The sequence below is a fragment of the Salvia splendens genome, chromosome 21, assembly GCF_004379255.2.
Source record: "Salvia splendens isolate huo1 chromosome 21, SspV2, whole genome shotgun sequence".
In the NCBI taxonomy this organism is placed as follows: Eukaryota; Viridiplantae; Streptophyta; class Magnoliopsida; order Lamiales; family Lamiaceae; genus Salvia; species Salvia splendens.
Genome location: NC_056052.1, coordinates 23334623 through 23355934, shown reverse-complemented (window position 1 = coordinate 23355934; position 21312 = coordinate 23334623). Strand labels below are relative to the sequence as shown.

At 38.4% G+C, this 21312-nt stretch overlaps 1 protein-coding gene and 3 pseudogenes across 1 annotated transcript; 2 read left to right on the top strand and 2 right to left on the bottom strand.

Annotated features, from left to right (window-relative positions):
- Positions 1 to 1270: 1270 nt before the first annotated feature.
- Positions 1271 to 2352, bottom strand: LOC121784400 (probable carotenoid cleavage dioxygenase 4, chloroplastic). Its single transcript, XM_042182543.1, has one exon. It carries the CDS (start codon positions 2348 to 2350, stop codon positions 1271 to 1273), a length of 1080 nt encoding a protein of 359 aa, XP_042038477.1. The 5' UTR covers positions 2351 to 2352.
- A 4379-nt stretch (positions 2353 to 6731) lies between these two features.
- Positions 6732 to 9243, top strand: LOC121784399 (annotated as a pseudogene).
- Positions 9244 to 13640: 4397 nt separating this feature from the next.
- Positions 13641 to 16241, top strand: LOC121784398 (annotated as a pseudogene).
- Positions 16242 to 18220: 1979 nt separating this feature from the next.
- On the bottom strand, positions 18221 to 20738 carry LOC121783172 (annotated as a pseudogene).
- Positions 20739 to 21312: the final 574 nt, after the last annotated feature.

The window sequence follows — 21312 nt, the reverse complement described above, 5'->3', positions numbered from 1 at the left end:
GCTCCTTCTCGGTTTCGCCCTCCTTCGGTTCCAATTGCTACTTTGGCCTTGGCCGCCTTCTCCTCCTCCCACCAATCGGGATACCCGATTAATTGAAAGCAAGTATCTTTAGTGTGTTTGTGCATTCCACAGTGGGAGCACCAAAGCTTTGATTTATCCGGTTTGTTGTTTCCCCTGCGGTTGTTGGTCTGTCGTGGTGGCGGTGGTTGGTTCCGGTGCTGGGGTTGAGTCGGCCGGTGTTCTCGGGCTCCAAAGCCGAACCCTACTCCCGATGATGAGTCGATTCCAGCGGCGGCGGTGGGTGATTCGGACGCCGGTGACATGATTTTCAATCGAGCTGCCTCCCGTTTCACCCATCCGTACGCCTCGTCGACTGAGGGATACGGGTCTTCTTTGAGGATCTCACGTCTGACCCAATCGTACCTTTCATTCAGTCCGGTGAGGAACTTAAACAACCTCAATTCAGATTTGATGCTTCGGTATTGCGAGACTCCTTTGTCACAGCAATCGACGGTTTTGTGTGGGCACCGGTCGATATCCATCCACAATCCGTGGAGCTTACTCCAGTATGCTTCTAAACTTGTGTCTCCTTGAACAATTCTGCTTACTTTCTCTCGCAGGTCGTATATGAGGTATGAATCGGCTGAACTCGCGAAGGTTACCGCGAGCGTATCCCATAGGGACTTCGCCGTCTGGTGATGCGCGAAGTCGGCTATGATATGTGTCTCCATGTTATCGATTATACACGAGAAGACTATCAAGTCTATCTCTTCCCAATCGGAGTACCCCTTCTCTCCCGGTTGCGATGGAGTCGGGGTTCCTGTGATGTGGCGGTAGACCCCCCTACCGCCTATGGCCACCTTCATTAGGCGAGCCCATAGTGAGTAATTTGACCCGTTTAACTTGAAGGCCACGGTAACGCTTTTGCTTGATCTAATCTTCTCGGCAATTGGTTCGATTCCATTCTTATTTTCATCGGTCATCTTTGGTTGAGAATTGGATATGGTGGTAAGGTTTTTGGTCGAGAATTGTGTATGGTGGCTAGGGCTATGATGATATTTTTCTGAGCCAAACCTGCTCGGATGCCATGTAGAAATCGATAATTTTATTGCTTGAATATCACTAATGTATTACACATCATATATAGACTAGAATCCTCACTATACATGGTAAGATATTCCCTCAATCAAATCTTTATAATTACATGGTAAAGATACTACGTAATCTCCGCATTTACTCCGTGATCTCCTCGTTGATCTTGCAGAATATTCTAGGCCTTTCTAACAGTAATATGGAACAGATTCAACCCCGGCGTCTCGATCCACACCACACCGCCGTCGTCCGCCGCCTCCCGCGGTAAAATCCCGACGCGCGGCACCTTGTCGCGGTGGCACACCAGCGGCGTCCGCCCCCTCACCATCTCCGCCGGATCCATCTCGATCTGCACATCCTGAAACACGATGAATCTCTTCGTGAGTCCGAAATCATGTACGCACGCCATCCTCTTCATCGACGAGATCGTCAGATCCGATCCTCTTTTCCCTTCCGAATCAATTTTGAAAAACGTAAGAAACGGCGCGAAAACGTTGCATTTGAACGCGAAGACTTCGCCGGAGTCCTGATCGGAATGCGGATGCGCGGTCATCCTCTTCGTCATACCGCGGCCGCCGCCGAAATCGCAGCGGCCTAATGTGATGATGTCACCGTCCTCAGCTAGATGAATTTGGTAGGGTAGATCTGACTCGCATAGAGCGTATAAATTTCCGTTGAAACACGCCAAGCTCGTGTTGGCGGTTCCGAATCCGTTAGCGGAGGGATCGAATTGGCCGAAAGCGCCGCGCGCTACGGCTAGGAGGAAACTCGCGGCGGTGGCGAGGCCGCCGTGGCAGGAGGAGAAGGGGCTGGGAAAGAAGGCGCGGCCGTTTTCGGCCTCGGTTTTGAATTTGTAGGTTTTGACGTATCGGCTGCAGAAGGTGGCTCGGCCGCCGGATATTGTGATGGAGTGGAGCATGCCGTCGCCGTCGAAGGGGTGGTAAGGGCCGCGCGGGAAGAAGTGAGGGTTTGGGCCGTTGCGGATGTAGGCGCCGTTGAGGGAGGCGGGGAGGGAGCCCTCCACCACCACGCAGGCGGTGGGGGGAAGCTCCTCTACCGGCGCGAAGTTGCCGGAGAGGAGGTGGTGGGGATCGATTGATGGTGGGAGGGGTGAGTCTAAGAAGTTGGAGACAAAATCATCCAATGAGTAAAAGATTGTGGTAAGAAGAGATTGTTGCTTCTTTTCTTGGATTTCTACAACAACCTTTGTATTAGATTTTTTATCATAGGAATATATTGATGAAGTGTTGCTAGGCATTTTTGGTTGCAAATTATTTTGTTTGATTGGAGATGGTGAGCGCAATGATTTTGGAAATTTTGGAAGATGTAACACGGTTGCTTGTAACATCTTTTTTTGTGTTTCAATTGTGGGAGTTTACAAGAGAATGAAATTAATTTTCCGAAGAAAAAAGTGTTTATATTAAAGCAGAAGTGTTTTAACTTAGTTAGGCCATCCATAACGCTGTTCCTATACCGTTCCTATCTCGTTCCTTAAACCACTATTTGAGGGCCCCACTGTACTTTTTTACTCCTTTCCTTAACTAAGGAACGGAACCTGCAACCCTCCGTTTCTTATCCGTTCCTTAAATTACTATTCATTCAATTTCATTTTTTATTTTTATTTCCAATCCAATTCAATTAAAACAAACACACTTCATTAAAATTAAAATAACATTACAACATAAAATATAAATACAACTTAAAATTCAAAAAAATAAAAAAAGACATAATTAAAATCCTAAAAAAAATGACATAATTTAAAATACAATTTTATAGAGACATCCTTAAATGTTTTATGTTTCACTTTCGATGTGGGACAAAATCATTCAAGGATGTCTCTATAAAAGAGAAACAACCAAGGATGATTTTATCTCACATCGAAAGTGGAACATAAAACATTCAAGGTTGTCTCTATAAAAGAGAAATAACCAAGAATGAGTTTGTCCCACATCGAAAGAGAAACATAAAACATTCAAGGATGTTTCTATAAAAGAGAAACAACCAAAAATGATTTTATCCCACATCGAAAGTGGAACATAAAACATTCAAGGTTGTATCTATAAAAGAGAACAACCAAGAATGAGTTTGTCCCACATCGAAAGTGAAACATAAAAACATTCAAGGTTGTATCTATAAAAGAGAAACCACTAAGAATGATTTTATCCCACATCGAAAGTGGAACATAAAACATTCAAGGTTGTATCTATAAAAGAGAAACAACCAAGAATGAGTTTGTCCCACATCGAAAGTGAAACATAAAACATTCAAGGATGTCTCTATAAAAGAGAAACAACCAAGAATGATTTTATCCCACATCGAAAGTGGAACATAAAACATTCAAGGTTGTATCTATAAAAGAGAAACAACCAAGAATGAGTTTGTCCCACATCGAAAGTGAAACATAAAACATTCAAGGATGTCTCTATAAAAGAGAAACAACCAAGAATGATTTTATCCCACATCAAAAGTGGAACATAAAACATTCAAGGTTGTATCTATAAAAGAGAAACAACCAAGAATGAGTTGTCCCACATCGAAAGTGAAACATAAAAACATTCAAGGTTGTATCTATAAAAGAGAAACCACCGAGAATGATTTTATCCCACATCGAAAGTGAAACATAAAACATTCAAGGATGTCTCTATAAAAGAGAAACAACCAAGAATGAGTTTGTCCCACATCGAAAGTGGAACATAAAACATTCAAGGTTGTATCTATAAAAGAGAAACAACCAAGAATGAGTTTGTCTCACATCGAAAGTGGAACATAAAACATTCAAGGTTGTCTCTATAAAAGAGAAACAACCAAGAATGGTTTCATAAATTCGCAAGTCCATCAAATATATATGGGATATTACGAATTTCTTGTATTCATTTATTTGTAAAAATTGTTTTTAATTATAAAAACAATTTTTATAAATAAAAGTATTTTTTTTAAATTTGATTTTTTTTTTTTTAAATCGAATTATTGCGTCATCGTGACGACGCCCACTCGCGGGGTAGCGAGTGGGCGTCACGCACGTCGCGGAGAGAGCCACGTCGCCGAAGCGCGTGGCGGCACAGACCGTGCCGTGTCTCGTGCCGACGGCACCCGGGACGGCATGGGCACGGAACCGTGACGAAACGTAGCGCCGCAACGCGTTCCGCTACGGTTTCGTTCCGGAGGAACGAAACGCGGAACGCCCACGGCCCGCGTTGCGGGTACTCTTATATTATATAGACTAGTTAGGTTTGGCAACTCATAATAAAAAAAGACTGCGCTGGCTATAAATGTATGCGAATTGGGAGTATTTTTTATTGCATGAGATCTCAATATTGTATATACTCGAACAAAAATATCTAGTAGGGTACGAGAATAAAAATTTGATACATTAGATTTAATAAATATATACTACTATAATACATCAGAGGCCCTTCTTCTATGAACATCTTTATTTTATAAAATAAATATAATAGTATGATGTCATAAATTCATAAGTATATTATACACTTTAATTAATTATCACAATGTGTACATATAACTATATGAGTAATACGGAGTACAACTATAACGTAATATTGGAAAGTTAAATTACGTATTATTATTATTATTATTATTATTATTATTATTATTATTATTATTATTATTATTATTATTATTATTATTATTATTATTATTATTATTATTATTATATAATATGAAACATTCATAACCACCACCACGGCTCAACAAAACATGATTCCCATGTTAAAAATGGGAATATGAAACATTCTGACTGCGTGTACGATATAATAGAAAGTCACATATCACAAATTAAAATGCAAATACAAAAAGAAAAACAACACAACAGTAGAATACCGAGTCAAAATTAAAAAAAAAGGGCAGTAAAAAAATGGGATAATAGCTTTCTTATTAGTAGGATAATCCCCACCAAATTTATTCAAATGGAGGCGTATCATCTATGATTTGTCATAGCCCTCGGAACCTACACACACACACACACAAAAGCCCAGCCAGGCCCACGATCACGTCGTGAAGGCCCATCAGGCCCACTACAAAATCTTACCCAAATAATTACGGGCCACCAATTCACCACTCAAAAGCCCACCTTATACTATTATGAAACTATAACTAAGTATTACTTAAATTTAATTTGGAGGGGGCCAGAATGATGACCTTTGACCAGTATCATCACTTCTCATAATGGATTGAAAATAGATTACTTCATAAGAGTAGGAATTATTTGCTAAGCACCTCATTTAAATTTAATGGTTAATAAACGTGTGATTCGTATTAATTATACTCTCAACAGTCACACATGTATTATTTATTGACTGAAAATAGATTATTATAAACAGGAATTTGCTAAGCATGTATCCAAGCACTCCTTCTTTTATATCGTTGAATAATTTTACTTGCAAATTCTATTCAGCAATTATTAGATGAGTGTACAATTCTTTTTTTATGGAAGAACTATAGCCCAATAATCATTCTCAAATAAATTATGATAAAATTAAATCCATGCATTCTTCGCTAGGAAATTTTAAATTATGAAATTCTCGTCTACAAGCAAACTGACCTATGACTGAGCATTTATTAAATAGTTTTATTTTTGATGCATTTATAAATATAAGCAGAACACACTATATATGAGTTCAAAATTGAATAACAAAATCCACACATTATATATGTTGGATTTTTAATTCTGAATTCCTCACTGAGTAATTTCCTTTAATCACTTGAATAATCTAACTAAGTTTGTTCAATAAGATCCATGAGGGTTTTGTGATTTAAATTTAAATGTGCTTTTAAACATGATGGCTATATATAATTAGGTAGATATATCAATTAACTAACCAATTATTGATGCAGAGTTTACTTATGAATATTACACATTTAATAATATTATTAATAATAAATAATCCTTGCATTCCTTACCTGAAGATTTTAAATTATAAAGTCGCCGACAACAAGTTGACAAGCACTCCACGTGCATCTTGTGTTGTAGTAATTTAATAGTAGTATTAGTATAAATTTATTTCATATTATTAGCACAATACTACAAAATAATCTACGCGTAATAATATCACTCATTGTTAATCTAACTAAATCAGTTAATTAATAAGTAATATCACATGGTTTTGGTTTTATAAATTAAGATCACGATCTGTGCAGTAGCTGGACAGTAATACAATACTAGTATAATATACGCAGATACTTAGCTATTTCATGTGGCTTCAAATTAAAACAAAAAAAATTATATTAAAGTGCATATATATATATTACCTATTTATGCTACTTAATTATAGGAATTAAATAAAGAAAATTATTAGTATTGCTCCTTTCTTCGAAACCTGGATATTGTACTTCCTATTTTCTTCGTGTCCCGTTTATCTATTTTTGAACTTTCTTTATTAAATGTTTTATTTATATTTTACAAATTTCTTTTATAAATAGACCATACATTCTACTTACTCATTTTATTCGTATTTTATTATAAAACTAATACTCCGTATTTTATAATAGTATGATCTACATTCTTTTATCTTTTTCCACTCATTTTTTCCGGTTTTCTTCATTATAATATTTCATAAAATAAGTGTTGAATCAAAGTGGAATACTACTAAGAAATAAATGTAGTACTAATCAGTCACATTGAAATGGAGGTTTAAGTATGAGAAGAAGTCATATGAGACAGGTTCTTTCTATCCTTCATAATTACAGGTTCTTTTATTCTAAAATTCTCAATTAGTTGAGTTCTTTACTACTATCAGTTTAGTCATTCTCTATACATTTCTGCATTAGTATTAGCCGATGTTGTAAACCAAACATTAAACGTCAACATACCATTCTCGGCAACCTAAATTGAAAATTGTAATACTAATGATGGAGATCAACGACTATGAATGAATAAAATAGAGTAGTAGTACTGTACTTTATATTATATGGAGTAGTTTAATAAGTAGTAGTAGAATTTATACTAGTATATTTGTCACCACTATTAGCAATATTAGCAATATGAGAAGGAGCCCGTCGACGAGCTCCCCGCGGCCGCCTGCGCCGTCGTGGAGGGCTCCCTCCCACCCTGTCTCGCCGGCGCCTACGTCCAAAACGGCCCTAACCCTCGCTTCACCCCTCACGCGCCTTACATCTTTCCCGACGGCGACGGGATGCTCCACTCCCTCAAAATCTCCCGCCGCGGAGACGCCGTCTTCTGCAGCCGCTTCATCAAGACGTTCAAGTACACGACGGAGCAAGGTTATGGATACCCGATTTTCCCCAACATTGTCGCTTATTTCTGCAGCAACGTCACTCCATTTATGGTTCTAACCGCCGCTCGAGTCCTCCTCGGCCAGTTCAACCCTTTCACCGACGGCCTCGGCACAGCCAACACTAGTTTAGCCCTGATCGGGGGCGGCCTCCACGCTTTAATGGAGACCGATCTCCCCTACCAGGTGCGTTGTAAAAAACTAGAATTGAAATGCCAAAGATGAAGAATTTAATACTAATATAATTCGAATTTAATTGGATTTTTTTATAAGTAAAATAGAAAGGAATGAATATGACTTACTTGATTAAGCATATTTTCTTCATTTCGTACATACTAATGACACAATCTTACTAGCTAATTTAGTAAGATTGACTCTTTCTTGGGATTCTAAATTTATACTTATCTCTCTGCAATTGTCTTGGATTGTTAGCACCATCAAATTTTGATTCGCCAATTTGTTCTCTTCCATTAACCTTCCTATTTTCTCTTTCTTCAATTTTTTTTTCTTTCATTCGCTAATACTATGTTCTCCTCATACCGTTAATCATCTCAATTAATTTCTATTTTGATATGTTCGTGAATAATTATTTTATTTATTTTTGTTAATTTTCACTAACTTTATTTCCTTCGCATTTTATAATATAAAAAGTAGTAGTATTACATTCTTAAAACTCTATTTTTGTTTTATTATTAAAAATCACACCGGAGGGAGAAATCACCACCGTCGGCCGCCACGATTTCAAAAGCAGCAACCTGTACCTGACGATGACCGCGCACCCCAAAACCGATCCCGACACCGGCGAATCCTTCGCGTCATCCCTCCTTTCCTCACCTACTTCAGAATCGACTCCAACGGAAAAAAGCAGCGAGACGTCCCCATTTTCTCCCTCAAGAGCCCATCATACATCCACGACTTCGCCGTGACGAAGAGCCACGACGTATTTCCCGATCCACAGATCGTGATGGAGCCTCTCCAGATCCTCAGGGGGAAGCCGGTGCTGAGAATCAACGGCGATAAGGTGCCGAAGCTCGGCGTGATCCGGCGCGACGCGGGGGATGAGAGAGAAATGTACTGGATCGATGAGCCCGGGCTGAACTTGCTGCACGTGGTGAACGCTTGGGACGAACAAGACGGCGAAACCATCGTCGTCGTCGCGTCGAATATTCAACCGGTTGAGCACGTGTTAGAGAAGTTAGATTTGGTGCATTTGTCGTTGGAGAAGATCGTGATCGATGCCAAGACGAAGAAGATCGTGTTGAGGTCTCCATTTTCGGCCTTGAGTCTCGACTTTGGAGTCATCAATCCTCGTTATGCACAAAAGAAGAATAGGTAAAAACAGTCTTAATAGTAGATGACGCTAGTTTTAATAAATAGATAGAATTAAAAAAAAAAATTGGAAAATTTGTGTCACCCGATTTAGAAAGAAAAATAAGTGTCAACTTTAAAAAAGAATTAAACTAAAAATAGATAGAAACTAATTATGATTAACATGATTATTTGATGTGGACATTGATTTTTAAATGTATTTTCACAAATAAAATGATGTTTGTGCAACAGGTATGTATATGCGGCGGTGATGGAGACGATGCCGAGGATGGTGGGATTGGTGAAGATGGACTTGTCGTTGCCTACGGCGGATTGCACGGTGGGATGCCGGATGTATGGTGCGGAATGCTACGGAAGCGAGCCAATATTGGTGGCGAGAGAGGGAGCGGTGGAGGAGGATGATGGGTATTTGGTGACATATGTGAGTAACGGGAAGACACAAGAAACGCATTTTGTGGTGATGGATGCGAAATCGCCAAATCTAGAGATTGTTGCTGCTGTTAAGCTGCCTCGGAGAGTGCCTCAAGCCTTCCATTCTATCTTTGTTAAGGAAACTCACCTACTAACACTCTGATTCTAGAGTTCAAATTCGGTGTTTTGGATATATCATCATCTAATGTGTGTGTCTATGTTCCAACCATTTCATTTTTATTTGTAATTATGTCACTTCTCACTTGTACATGTGATAGGGGCTTGGCCCTCCCAATGCTCTTCAACCGATCAAGCCCACATCAAACGCCATGGAATCCAAGCTAATTAGATATCAAGATTATGTCTCCAAATAAACATTATTTTAGATGGAAACATATCTTTGATTACTTAGTCATATCTTTTAATATCTAGTCTTTGATTTATTAGCTATTTTCATCTCAGTAGAATTCTTATATAAGGAGAACTATGTTTAGTCTTTTGGGCATTGAGAAATATGAAATAAACTTCTATTCTCATTCTTGTTCCAAAAACCCTAGAACTTCAACTAGGGATTATCTCTTTCGCTCCGTTCAATCTTCGCGTGCTCTACAAACCTCTCGATAGGGAACTTAACCCCTATAACATGTGTAGGTATAATATATACTCCATTGGCTGTGAATAAATGTCATATATATATTTAGTCAGTCTTTGATTTTTACAAATGTAAAGGATTATGAAAAAAAGTTTGTTGTCCTATTCATATCATATGCCTATTATATACTTTTCTTCTAGTATGTTTTTCAAAATATTTAAAATTGTAATAATGTCAATCGAGTAACAAGTGCGGCCCATTAGAGACAAAGTAATTGGGCCTGAAGGACTAACAAACTGGAAGCAGAATACAAGTTTGAAAATCTTAAATTGGGTCTCATTATTTCATACTCCACTTATAGGAGTAAGATTGAACATAAATAATTAATCTCATTTGACAAAGCTTATATACTTTGATAGCTCATAAATTAGAGGAAACTCGAAGGTAGATATAGCTATAAAACCACTTGATTCGTTAAGTAGTTTGTAGTACCATATTAATAGTTCATAATCCGTACTATAAAAATAAACAAATTTGTAAATGACACAGATTTTAATGTGCAATTGGTAAAGTAAGAGATATTAGAAAAAGTAAGAGAAAAGAAAAAAAATTAGTCTATTTTTAAGAAAAAAAGCAATTGGAAGGAGTGTTAGTACTGTATTATGAGGTTCATATTATAAATGATGTATAAGATTATTATTTGTTGAAAACTTTCTATATATAGACTTAGTCTAATTTTGGGGATGTCCCAAATTGGTAAAATTAGTCTATTTTTAAGATGAATTAGTATTATCAAATTATAACCTTGCAATTACTATTTTTTCCAATTATTTTTGTTTATATTTTTTAAATCTCGTGTTAGGGGGGTCAAAGTGAGACAAACTTTGGAGGACGACAGAGTATTTCTTAAATTTTTTTTCTTAGACACATGCCCTTTAAAACTTATCGAGTTGAAGAACGTGAAGTCCAGCAAATTTCTTACACGAAGGTAATATAAGTTTATCCTAGAATTCTTTTTAAGGGGCTTTCTCTTCGGTTCCACTTTTTCTTTCCATCATTTTCTACCGAAATGAATGTCACTATATTTTACTCCTCATTTTCACTTTAAAATGAATAATAATATCATATCATTAAGACATGATATTAGAGTGAAAAGGTGCAATAAGGCAGGACGATTTTTTTTTAACATAAAATGATGGGGGAAATGAAAAACTTTAAGCGAGTGAACATTTTTCTATCTCATTCTCATGATAAATTTATAATAAAATAAAAGTCACTCTTAATTTCACATTTTCACGTGCATTGAATTCGTTGGCATTTATTAAATCGAGATTAACTATTTTTTCCATACCAGTTAAATTTACATGTCTCAACTTATAATGGTATAAATCAGAGCATCAATTAAGTAAGAGGATGCAATTATATAACTTTTATCGAGATTAAATAATCACGCTCCTTTTTTATATGTATGACTAAAAAATTAAGTTTTCTTGGGCATGCTCTATATATGACTAAAATTTGTCATGTTTAAAACATGGAGGAGCACTATTAATCACATTTAGACATTTATATTAGAAAATAATTCTTGTTTAATTTCTCATAATTTGCGCGAATCTAGGAGATATTTATAATTTAGTGAAATGATTCCAAAAATAGTAAGTACGATGCAATAAAAATAACACAAACCTCCAGAGTACAATAACTAAAGACAATTTAAAACATCAATTTGAAACGTTGTCATCAATTTAATATCTAACAAATGAACAAACGGACCCAAAAAAAATAGTCGTACATACTATTTTGACCTATTAAAAAATTACCAACCCACTTTTTCGGACTATAGAAGAGTGAAAGAATCTTTATATAAGTCTCTAAATTATGCTCCATAAATTATCAAATGCAAGTTCATTCAAATCAACTTTATATATACTGAGAAATCATAAAATGATAAAAGCATTATACGTCAATGCCGATTTTATTTAGTTGACATCCATATTATTATTTTATTTTATACGTATATTAAAAATGTACAAATTTATTTTAGTAATTATTATTATTATTATTATTATTATTTTGATAATAAACAAAAAAAATTAAACTTTACGGCCAGCCACCACCAACAGTCCACATATTAGTATTAAATTATCATTTCTATATATGTAGGCGCGCTTACCAAAATTGTACCAGAAGATGTAAGGTTGGTAGAACCATAATTTATTTGTTAAAGACTGTAGTAAGATTTAGTAGACATTAATCTTGATGAAAAATATTTAAAAAGTAGTAGTAGTTCTCTCGAAATGCAGAATACACTGAAAACATTGTTTGTCAAAAATAAAAACAAAATAAGAATTTGCCAGGTGGGTGACGGGCGTTGCTTTCAATATTGCATAAATTCAATACGTATTACCTATATGATGATGAGATTTTCTAAAAGAAATTGACATTCTTTTACCAACAAAATGGGAGTATTATTTCCTCAAGCAAACTACACTAAAAGTCTAAAAGCAATCACTTTTATCTAGTTTTCATTGAAAAATTAATAATTTTGGCGGGGCTACCCTATTTATAAATGTATGAGCTAAATGTAAGGCTTCTTTAGAAAATAATTATTGACTAGTACTAATTAATTTGTAAGATCTATTTCTTGCTTGAGTCAAGATCAACAATTAATGGCTGGTAGAACCATCTTATACAAATCTTTTATATATATATATATATATATGCTAGAGCTAACATATAATGATAATTAATGTCCAATTTCATAAACTTTATTTATTTAATTTACTCAATTATTTCAAAATAAAAAAGTACTAATAATTTAAACATCTGCTGTAATGTAAAATGTTGAATTTTATAAAAAAATCTATGAATTTTGTAAAGTTTTAATTTGAAGTTAATATTACTAAAAACATACACATAATTGTGCCACACATGAGCTTGGCAAAATGGATACGTAATAGCAACACATGTGACATTCCTAACTCAATACATTTGTTTTTAATATCTACTTCTTATTGTATAAAGGAATATGCTAATTAAGCTATGCAATTAAAACTAAAGTTTATATACACTAGGATTGATTTATATATATAAATCACCTATACTTTTTAAGAACATACTTCATCCGTCCCATTTAAGATGTCCAATTTTCCTTTTTAGTTTGTCTCACTCAAGATGCCCACTTTCTACATTTAAAAATAAATTCTTCTCCTTATTAAAATATTCAGTTGCCTTTTTTCTTTCTACTTACTCTTTCTATTAGTACTATTTTTTTTAAAATCTCGTGTCACTAAAAAATGTGGACATCTTTCCGTCCGTTCCTGAAAAATTAGTACTCCCTCCGTCCCTGAAAGTTTGTCCGATTTTTCTATTTCCGTCCGTTCCACAAAATTTATCTCATCTCACTTTTTACCATTTTTGGTAGCGGACCCCATATTCCACTAACTCATTTTTACTCATATTTTATTATAAAATCAATATATAAAAGTGTGACTCACATTCCACTAACTTTTTCAACTCACTTTTCATTATATTTCTTAAAACTCATGCCGAGTTAAAGTGGGACAATAAGTCATATTTTGTTACCTGTGTATAAGCCCCACTTCACATCAGCTTCCGCTTCTGACACAATTTGTTTGTAATGTCTATTTGATTAATAAGTAAGTACTACTCCCTTCATTCCATAGTAATAGAGTCATTTTGCCATTTAGGTACGTTCCATAGTAACAGAGTCATTTTCATTTTTAGTAAAAATCAACGCATTTTTTCACACATACTTTACTCTCTCTTACTTTTTTATCTCTTCATCTTTCTACCTTTTTCATTTTCCACTTTATTCTTCCTTTACTTAACTCACCTAACACAATTTTTCTTAATCTCCGTACCGAAAAGAAACGTCTCCACTACTATGGAATGGAGGGAGTACTTGACACACATGTGGTCATTTTAGTAGTACTAGTTTATTTTAAATGTATACGTAAGGGTTGGGTGTTAATTAAGTAATACTACTACTATAAGGATTAAGATTAGGATAAATAGTTCAAAACGGCTTCATGCAATTATCAGAGTGAACCATATCTTCCTTCACAAACAAGAGAGAAAATGGACGCCCTTTCTTCCTCATTCCTCCAAGCGTACACTCTCAAGTCTCAATCACACACCTTCTTCCCCATCACCAATCTTCAAACTCAAAATTTCATCAGTCCAAATAGATGAAAAACAAGCTAAAACATTTCATCAAACAACATTTCCCCCTCAAAAAAAGCGCACACATTCACACAATCCAAATACCACACCTCCAAAAACCAACCAAATCAGCAAATTCTTCACAACATTGGACAATTTCATCACCGATTTCATCGACCTCCCTCTCCGCCCCTCCATCGACCCCCGCCACGTCCTCTCCGGCAACTTCGCCCCCGTCCCCGAGCATCCTCCGACCCCCTGCCCCGATGTCGAGGGCGCCGTCCCCCCGGCCTTAAACGGCACCTACATCCGCAACGGCCCCAACCCCCAGTTCTTCCCCGCGGGCCCTACCACATGTTCGACGGCGACGGCATGCTCCACGCCGTCACCGTCTCCGGCGGTCGCGCCACATTCTGCAGCCGCTTCGTCAAGACGTACAAGTACAACCTCGAGAAGGAGGTCGGATCTCCGGTCATCCTCAACGTCTTCTCCGCCTTCAACGGCCTCCCCGCCTCCCTCGCATGGTGCTCCGTCGCCTTCGCCAGCTTCCTCCTCCGCCAGTACGACCCCCGCCGCGGCGTCGGCGCCGCGAACACCAGCCTCGCTTTGATCAGCGGGAAATTGTTCGCTCTCGGGGAGTCTGATCTCCCCTACAGAGTGGAGATCAGAGCAGACGGAGACATCGTCACCATAGGCCGCCATGAGGCCTTTGGTGAGCCGTACATGACAATGACGGCTCACCCTAAGATGGACGCGGAGACCAGCGAGGTCTTCACGTTCCGCCACAGCATAAAAGCTCCGTATTTATCCTTTTTCAGGATAAATGCGGAGGGGATTAAACAGCCGGAAATTCCGATTGCGTCGCTGAATGAAGCTTCTCTTGTTCACGATTTCGCGATCACGAGAAACTACGCGGTGTTTCCCGATCCGCAGATCGTGATCAAGCCGGCGGAGATCGTGAGGGGGCAGGCGCCGCTGGGGATTGATGCGGCGAAGGTGCCGAGGCTGGGGATCGTGCGGCGCTGCGCGGAGAGCGACGGAGAGATGTGGTGGGTGGACGTGCCGGGGTTTAACATGATGCACGCCGTGAACGCGTGGGAGGAGGACGGCGGCGACACCGTCGTGGTGGTGGCGTCGAATGTGCAGCCGGTGGAGCATGTGCTGGATCGGGTGGATTTGGTTCACTCTTCGATGGTGAGGGTGGAGATAAATGTCAGGGACGAGAGTGTGCGGCGGCGAGGGGTGGCTGCCGGAAATCTGGATTTCGCCGTCATCAATCCGGCTTACGTTGGGAAGAAAAACAGGTATTGAAAAGAAATCTTTTAATTTAAATTTAATTAATTTAGTTAATTTTATAAAAAAAAATTAATTTTCTTAATTTGATTGTTTTTAAGTTTTCGAATCCCTAACTGCCTCGAAAATAGAATCATTCTCTTTCTAGCAAATCACAAAATTAAGGAAAATGGATATAGATTTGTGGGGCCAAGATTTTTTTTTTGCCACACTTACATTTCAAGTTAACAAAGATTCAAATGGAAAGAGATTTAGATTCTATTCTGTCTTCATACTTTCTTTCGCCATTGCGTGCACTCTTCAATAACTATTTAGTGGAGTACAATAAACGGTTTAATTAGTTTCAAAGGAAATTGAAATTTGTATGATTATCACAAATTGTATCTGAAATGTTTATTGGATAAGACGAGTTTAAATAAAAAAAATTGAACGAGTAAAAAAACGAAATATAGAAAAAAATAATTGAAGTAATTATTGATACTAATACTTCAATTGAAGATCAAAGTTTGTGAACTAACTCATTTTATTTTATAATTTTAGTGTCTGTAGTTATTTATTAATTTATCCATAACATTTAATATGACAAACAGGTATGTTTATGCAGCAATAGGAGCTCCAATGCCTAAAATAGGAGGGGTGGTTAAGATAGACCTGTCGCTTTCAACCAAGGACTCCGGCGACTGCACAGTGGCGAGACGCATATATGCACCGGGATGCTACGGCGGCGAACCATTCTTTGTGGCAAAGGAGCCTGATAATCCGGCGGCGGCGGCGGAGGATGACGGCTATTTAGTGACATATTTACACGATGAGAATAGTGAGGAGTCCAAGTTTATAGTGATGGATGCCAAATCTCCAAATCTTGATGTTATTGCTGCGGTTAAGCTACCCGGACGAGTTCCTTATGGATTCCATGGAATTTTTGTGCCTCACAATACCAATTCCTAAGTAGCAATTGAAAAAGTTATAATTATTGATGTCAAAATGTGATTTAGGAAATTGATATTGATAGATATAAGTTGTATTGCTTAGTATACCCACTATATTTAAATTTGCACGAATTCAAATTTGGTTTGAAAATAATTCACGGTTCCCAGAAAAAAATGTATCTGAACTTTTAGAGGAAAAAGGTGTCCTACAATATCTTCTTTTTAAATTGAGAATAAAAGAAACATAAAAAGTAGTAGTATAAAATAAAATAAAATTATTAAACAACAAAAGAAAACCTATTAAAATACTTGGCACTGGACTCTTATCAAATGTGTCAAAAAAACATTATTTTGTAGTACTATTAGATTAAGCACGTACATTATGTTTGAGAGATATTTACAATTAGAAATTACAGAGTTGAGGGATGCCAAAATATTCATTTATTAAAAACAAAGTTATCCAGCTAGCATTGGTGACCAGCTTATCATGCTTAATTTCAACCACATCTCTAAGTTGTTATATGTATTAATCCAGAAGATATTATACAAATAATGGGATTATGCCCAAAATTAGGTTGAGAGCATTAGCAATGGTGCCCGTCCCGGCGGAATTCCGACCGGCGTGCCGGAAGTCCGCGCGGGCGTCCGCCATTGTGCAAGGGAGGCACGGATACGGACATCCGCTGCGGACACCGGAGTTCCGCGGCGTTCCGTGGATATCCGTCGAGACGTCCGTGCGGACGTCCGCCATTGCGTTGACTCCCACGGACGTCCGCGCGGACGTCCCGATTATTACATTAATTTCTTTTTTTTAAATTGCGTTGTCCTTGGGGATGTCCGCCACTGTGCAGTGGGATGTCCGTATGACGTGGCATCCGCAGTGGGATGTCCGTATGACGTGGCAGAAGGTGTTTTTGGGATGTCTGCAAGGATGTCCGTTGAGACATCCGCACCACTGCTAATGCTCTGATGTAGTACAAACAAATTAAAAAGGCCCAAATAAATCTGATACACACGAGTGACAGCACCAACTTGTTTTGTATGGATTATATATGAGTGGAACAACTTTGCAACGAGATTGTGGCACTAATTGGGTGTTACATGATCTGTTATACCGGCATATAACTAACGTAATCCTAATTAAATTAAGCAAGAAACGGAAACACCTAATTAGCAATTCTTATTTTCTTGGGCTATTGGGCATTGGCGCCTAATATCCCAAAACTTTCAAAAAGTTTGTTTTTTCACACGAACTTTAAATTTGACATATAGTATCACAAACTTATATAGTTGTTACATTTTTATCACCGGCGACAAAATTCGATTACATTTCACTTACCATCACAACACGCCGGATATGGTTATCATTGAAAAATGATAGTTACGTGATTACAAAATCCCTAGTTAGAATGCAAATATGACTATCTATCTCATTTTAATGTCGTCGGATTTTGTGGCCAGTGATAAAAATGTAACAACTATATAAGTTGTAATATTATATGCCAAGTTTAAAGTTCATGTGAAAAAATAAAGTTTTGAAGTGTTTCGTGATAATAGGCGACAGTACCCCTAAAATAAATGCACTACTAAATTAGGGTTAGACCTCTATGTGCTGCATCTAAGAACGACACAAAATCTGGTGATGATTAAGAAATAAACCTAATCATCCATATGATATAGAATATAATATCTACACTAATTAATCAACATTAAAAGGATTGTTCAACCTGTTGTTGATGTGCACGGGTTTGGTGTAAGCAGTGAAAAATAGAAATGTGTGGCTTTCAGCCTTGATTTTAGCCGCCTTGATTTTATCTTTCAAGTTTCATTCTATGCAGCCTTGATTTTATGCCACAGACCATGGATTGGGCCTTGTGTGAATTGTAGAGCGAACAAGGTGCATGGAATCGCCTAATCTGGGAGTGCCACGTGGCATTGACAGTTTGAAATTTTCATGTTTTTCTTTTTTTCTATTTCTAAATATTTGTATAGGATATTATGACACTGAAATGTGAAAATAAAGTAGTACTAGCAGACGAAATTAAAAATCTGAATTGTGAACCACATATATAGATGCATATGACCTTTATCAAATTTATTATTTATGGTACAGACGGATATGATGTGGTGGGCCTCTTAACTTGATATTTCAATGTCATATTCGTTGATATTTTTTCTAGTAAGTATACACGCGACATACTATTACAATGTACACATATGAAACACTATTACAAGACACCCTCAGCTGAATTTATACATCTATAACGATATTTATAAACCTTCACAACATTTAAGTATGTATATGCATCTTTTTTATCCTTGAACTATGAAAATTCAATATTTACCGGCCTCATAAATCGACCTAACTAGTAAAATCACAATTTATTAAGGTCGCTTTCACGGACGAAAAGGCCGTGGAAGCCATAGGGCACGCGGCGGGGCAACCTAACGGCAGCCACCGTGGCTAGAGTAGGAGACTTGGCATCCATCACCAAAAATTGTGACTCCCCTTTATTCTCATCATGGATGTAAGTCACCACATATCCGTCGTCCTCGTCCGCATTAGGATTCACCGGCTCCCGGGCCACAAAAAATGGCTCCCCAGCAAAGCAGCCCGGGCCAAACATCCGGCTCCCCACTATACAATCACGACGATCCTCCTCCGTCACTGACACGTCCAGCTTCACTATCCCTGATACCTTCGGCATTGGGTCTCCTACGGCAGCGTATACATACCTGATGTGCCACCATAAAACAATATTCATTACTATAATTGGGATATTTGGAAAAGACCAAATTTATGTCACGGCTTCTAGCTATCGTTTGTCCAATAATATCTCAATGTTCAAATAATTATAATCATATATTTAGATGATGCTTTCGGCCACTGAAAAATAAGTAGTGTTCATATAATTTGATGAATGTTCAATGAATCACAAGTAATGTCTACTGATTCGGTTGATTAGTGAATTTTTTTTCAAAAATAAATAAAACAATTAGTACTTAGTACTTAAGTACTACACAACAAGATTTGATTTTTTTTATGATGCTATCCAAACAACTAATTGATTTACATTAATTTGTTTTTCTAAAAGAAGTTACTCCGTATTGACAGAAAATTTATGAAATTTCTTAATTCGGAAACAATTAAACAAAAATAAATAAATAAACGTACTTGTTTTTCCTGGCAATGAAAGATGGATTGATGACCCCAAAATCCAAATTTCTGGTGGAGAGAGGGTGGCGTGAAACGGTGCCGTTTTTAATATTGATTTTGAGCTTCTCAACCGACGCGTGGATGAGATCCAGCCTCTCGAGCGTGTGCTCCACCGAGAGTATGTTCGGCGCCACCACAACGACGGTGTCGCCGCCGTCTTCTTCCCACGCGTTGATCGCGTGAACCGTATTGAACCCCGACACCTCAAACCACCGCATTTCCGACTCATCCGTGGAGTACCTCGGCAGAATTCCGACCCTCGGCACTTTTCTAGGGTTCGCCGCTACCGGAGATCAGCCGGCCACCATCTCCATCGGATTCATCGCGAGCTGAATCTCGTTGAAAATTGCGTATTTCTTCGTGATCGCGAAATCGTGCAGAAAGCTAGGGCTCGTCATGGAGAAAATCGGCACATCCGGCTGCTTCTCGCCGTTCGCGTCGATCCTGAAATAGGTGAGGAACGGCGGCGCCGGACCGTAGCGGAATGCGAATGTCTCACCGGTTTCGAGATCTGTTTTCGGATGCGCCGTCATGCTCATGAAAAGCTTCCCGTTGAAATCATGGCGGCCGAGCGTGTGAATTTCGCCGTTTTTGTCAATTTTGACAGAGTAAGGCAGATCCGATTCGCCTAGCGCGTGGAGGCGGTTTCCGATCAGAGCTAAGCTCGTGTTAGCCAGACCAATGCCGTTTGCCGGATTGAATTGGCCAGAAATTAACCGCGCCGCCGTGACGGCGCCTCGCGCGGCGGAGGCGGAGAGGCCGTTGAAGCCGGAGAAGACGTTGGGGATGACCGGGAAGCCTCTCTCCCGCTCGATTTTGTATTTGTAGGTCTTGACGTAGCGGCTGCAGAGGGTGGCGCGGCCGTTGGAGATTCTGAGGGCGTGGAGCATGCCGTCGCCGTCGAAGAGGTGGTAGGGCCCGCGGGGGAGGAATTGGGGGTTGGGGCCGTTGCGGATGTAGGCGCCGTCGAGGGAGGGGGGTAGGGTGCCCTCCGCCACGTGGCACTGGGTGGGGGGGAGCTCGTCGACGGGGGCGAAGTTGTCGGAGAGGACGTGGCGCGGGTCGACGGAGGGCTTGAGGGGAGGATCGATGAATGCGTTGATGAAACTGTCGGCGGCGTTGAATATGCTTGCCGGGAGAGACGGCGGCTTTCGCGGTGGGGCTCTGTTGTAGGTGGGTGATGGAGCTTTTTTGATCAGTGGCTTAGGCGGCGGCGGCGGGGGGGTTTTGGTGGTGGCGCGTGGCTTGTCCTCGATTTGGACTGATGAGATTTTTGGGAAAGTTGGGGTTTTAGCGGTGGTGGGGTGGCTGTTTTTGGAGTGTGTTGGGAATGTTGGGAGAAAGGATGAAGAAAGAGAGTCCATGGTGGTTATAATTAATCTTGTTTTGAACAAGTGTTGAGAATCTGTAATTGCCAAATTGAGGAGTATTTATGGTGTGATGAGGAAAATGACAATTCATAAATTGATTCGTTGTTTATGGCGCTAAACATTTCATGTTTGCTAAAGAGTGATGCTAAATGGCCATAATGTGGCCGACCATAAAAAGTTAATTTAGTCCATTTACATGTATAAAAAAATTAGAATTACCGATATAAACTTATATGTGTGTGAATGGACTTGTGAGTTGATACTTATCTTTGAATTCCATTACGTAAAACACATTAATATCACGAATTACTGTATACGTTGAGCAACAATCAAGAAATGACAGTAGTAATAAGTTGAGCAAAAACTACGAAAGAACAACACTAACATGTTGAGCAACATATAATGAAGATGATATAAAAATAAAATCAAATAGTATTAAACCAAAAATTTGAAAAAAAATCAATTTTTTTTGTTATTTACTTAATTTATGGCTGGCCATAATGTGGCCGCATAGCATTATTCTTTGCTAAATAGTATCTATCTTATTGTCTTACCGTATTATTATATCAACTAGTATCACACTGTGCGATGCACGACTCGATTTAATTTCATCACAATGAATTCACATTTTGAATCAATTACTTGA

Excerpts from the sequence above, each read along its gene's own strand:
- LOC121784400 (XM_042182543.1), bottom strand. The coding sequence starts at position 2,350 with ATGCCTAGCAACACTTCATCAATATATTCCTATGATAAAAAATCTAAT.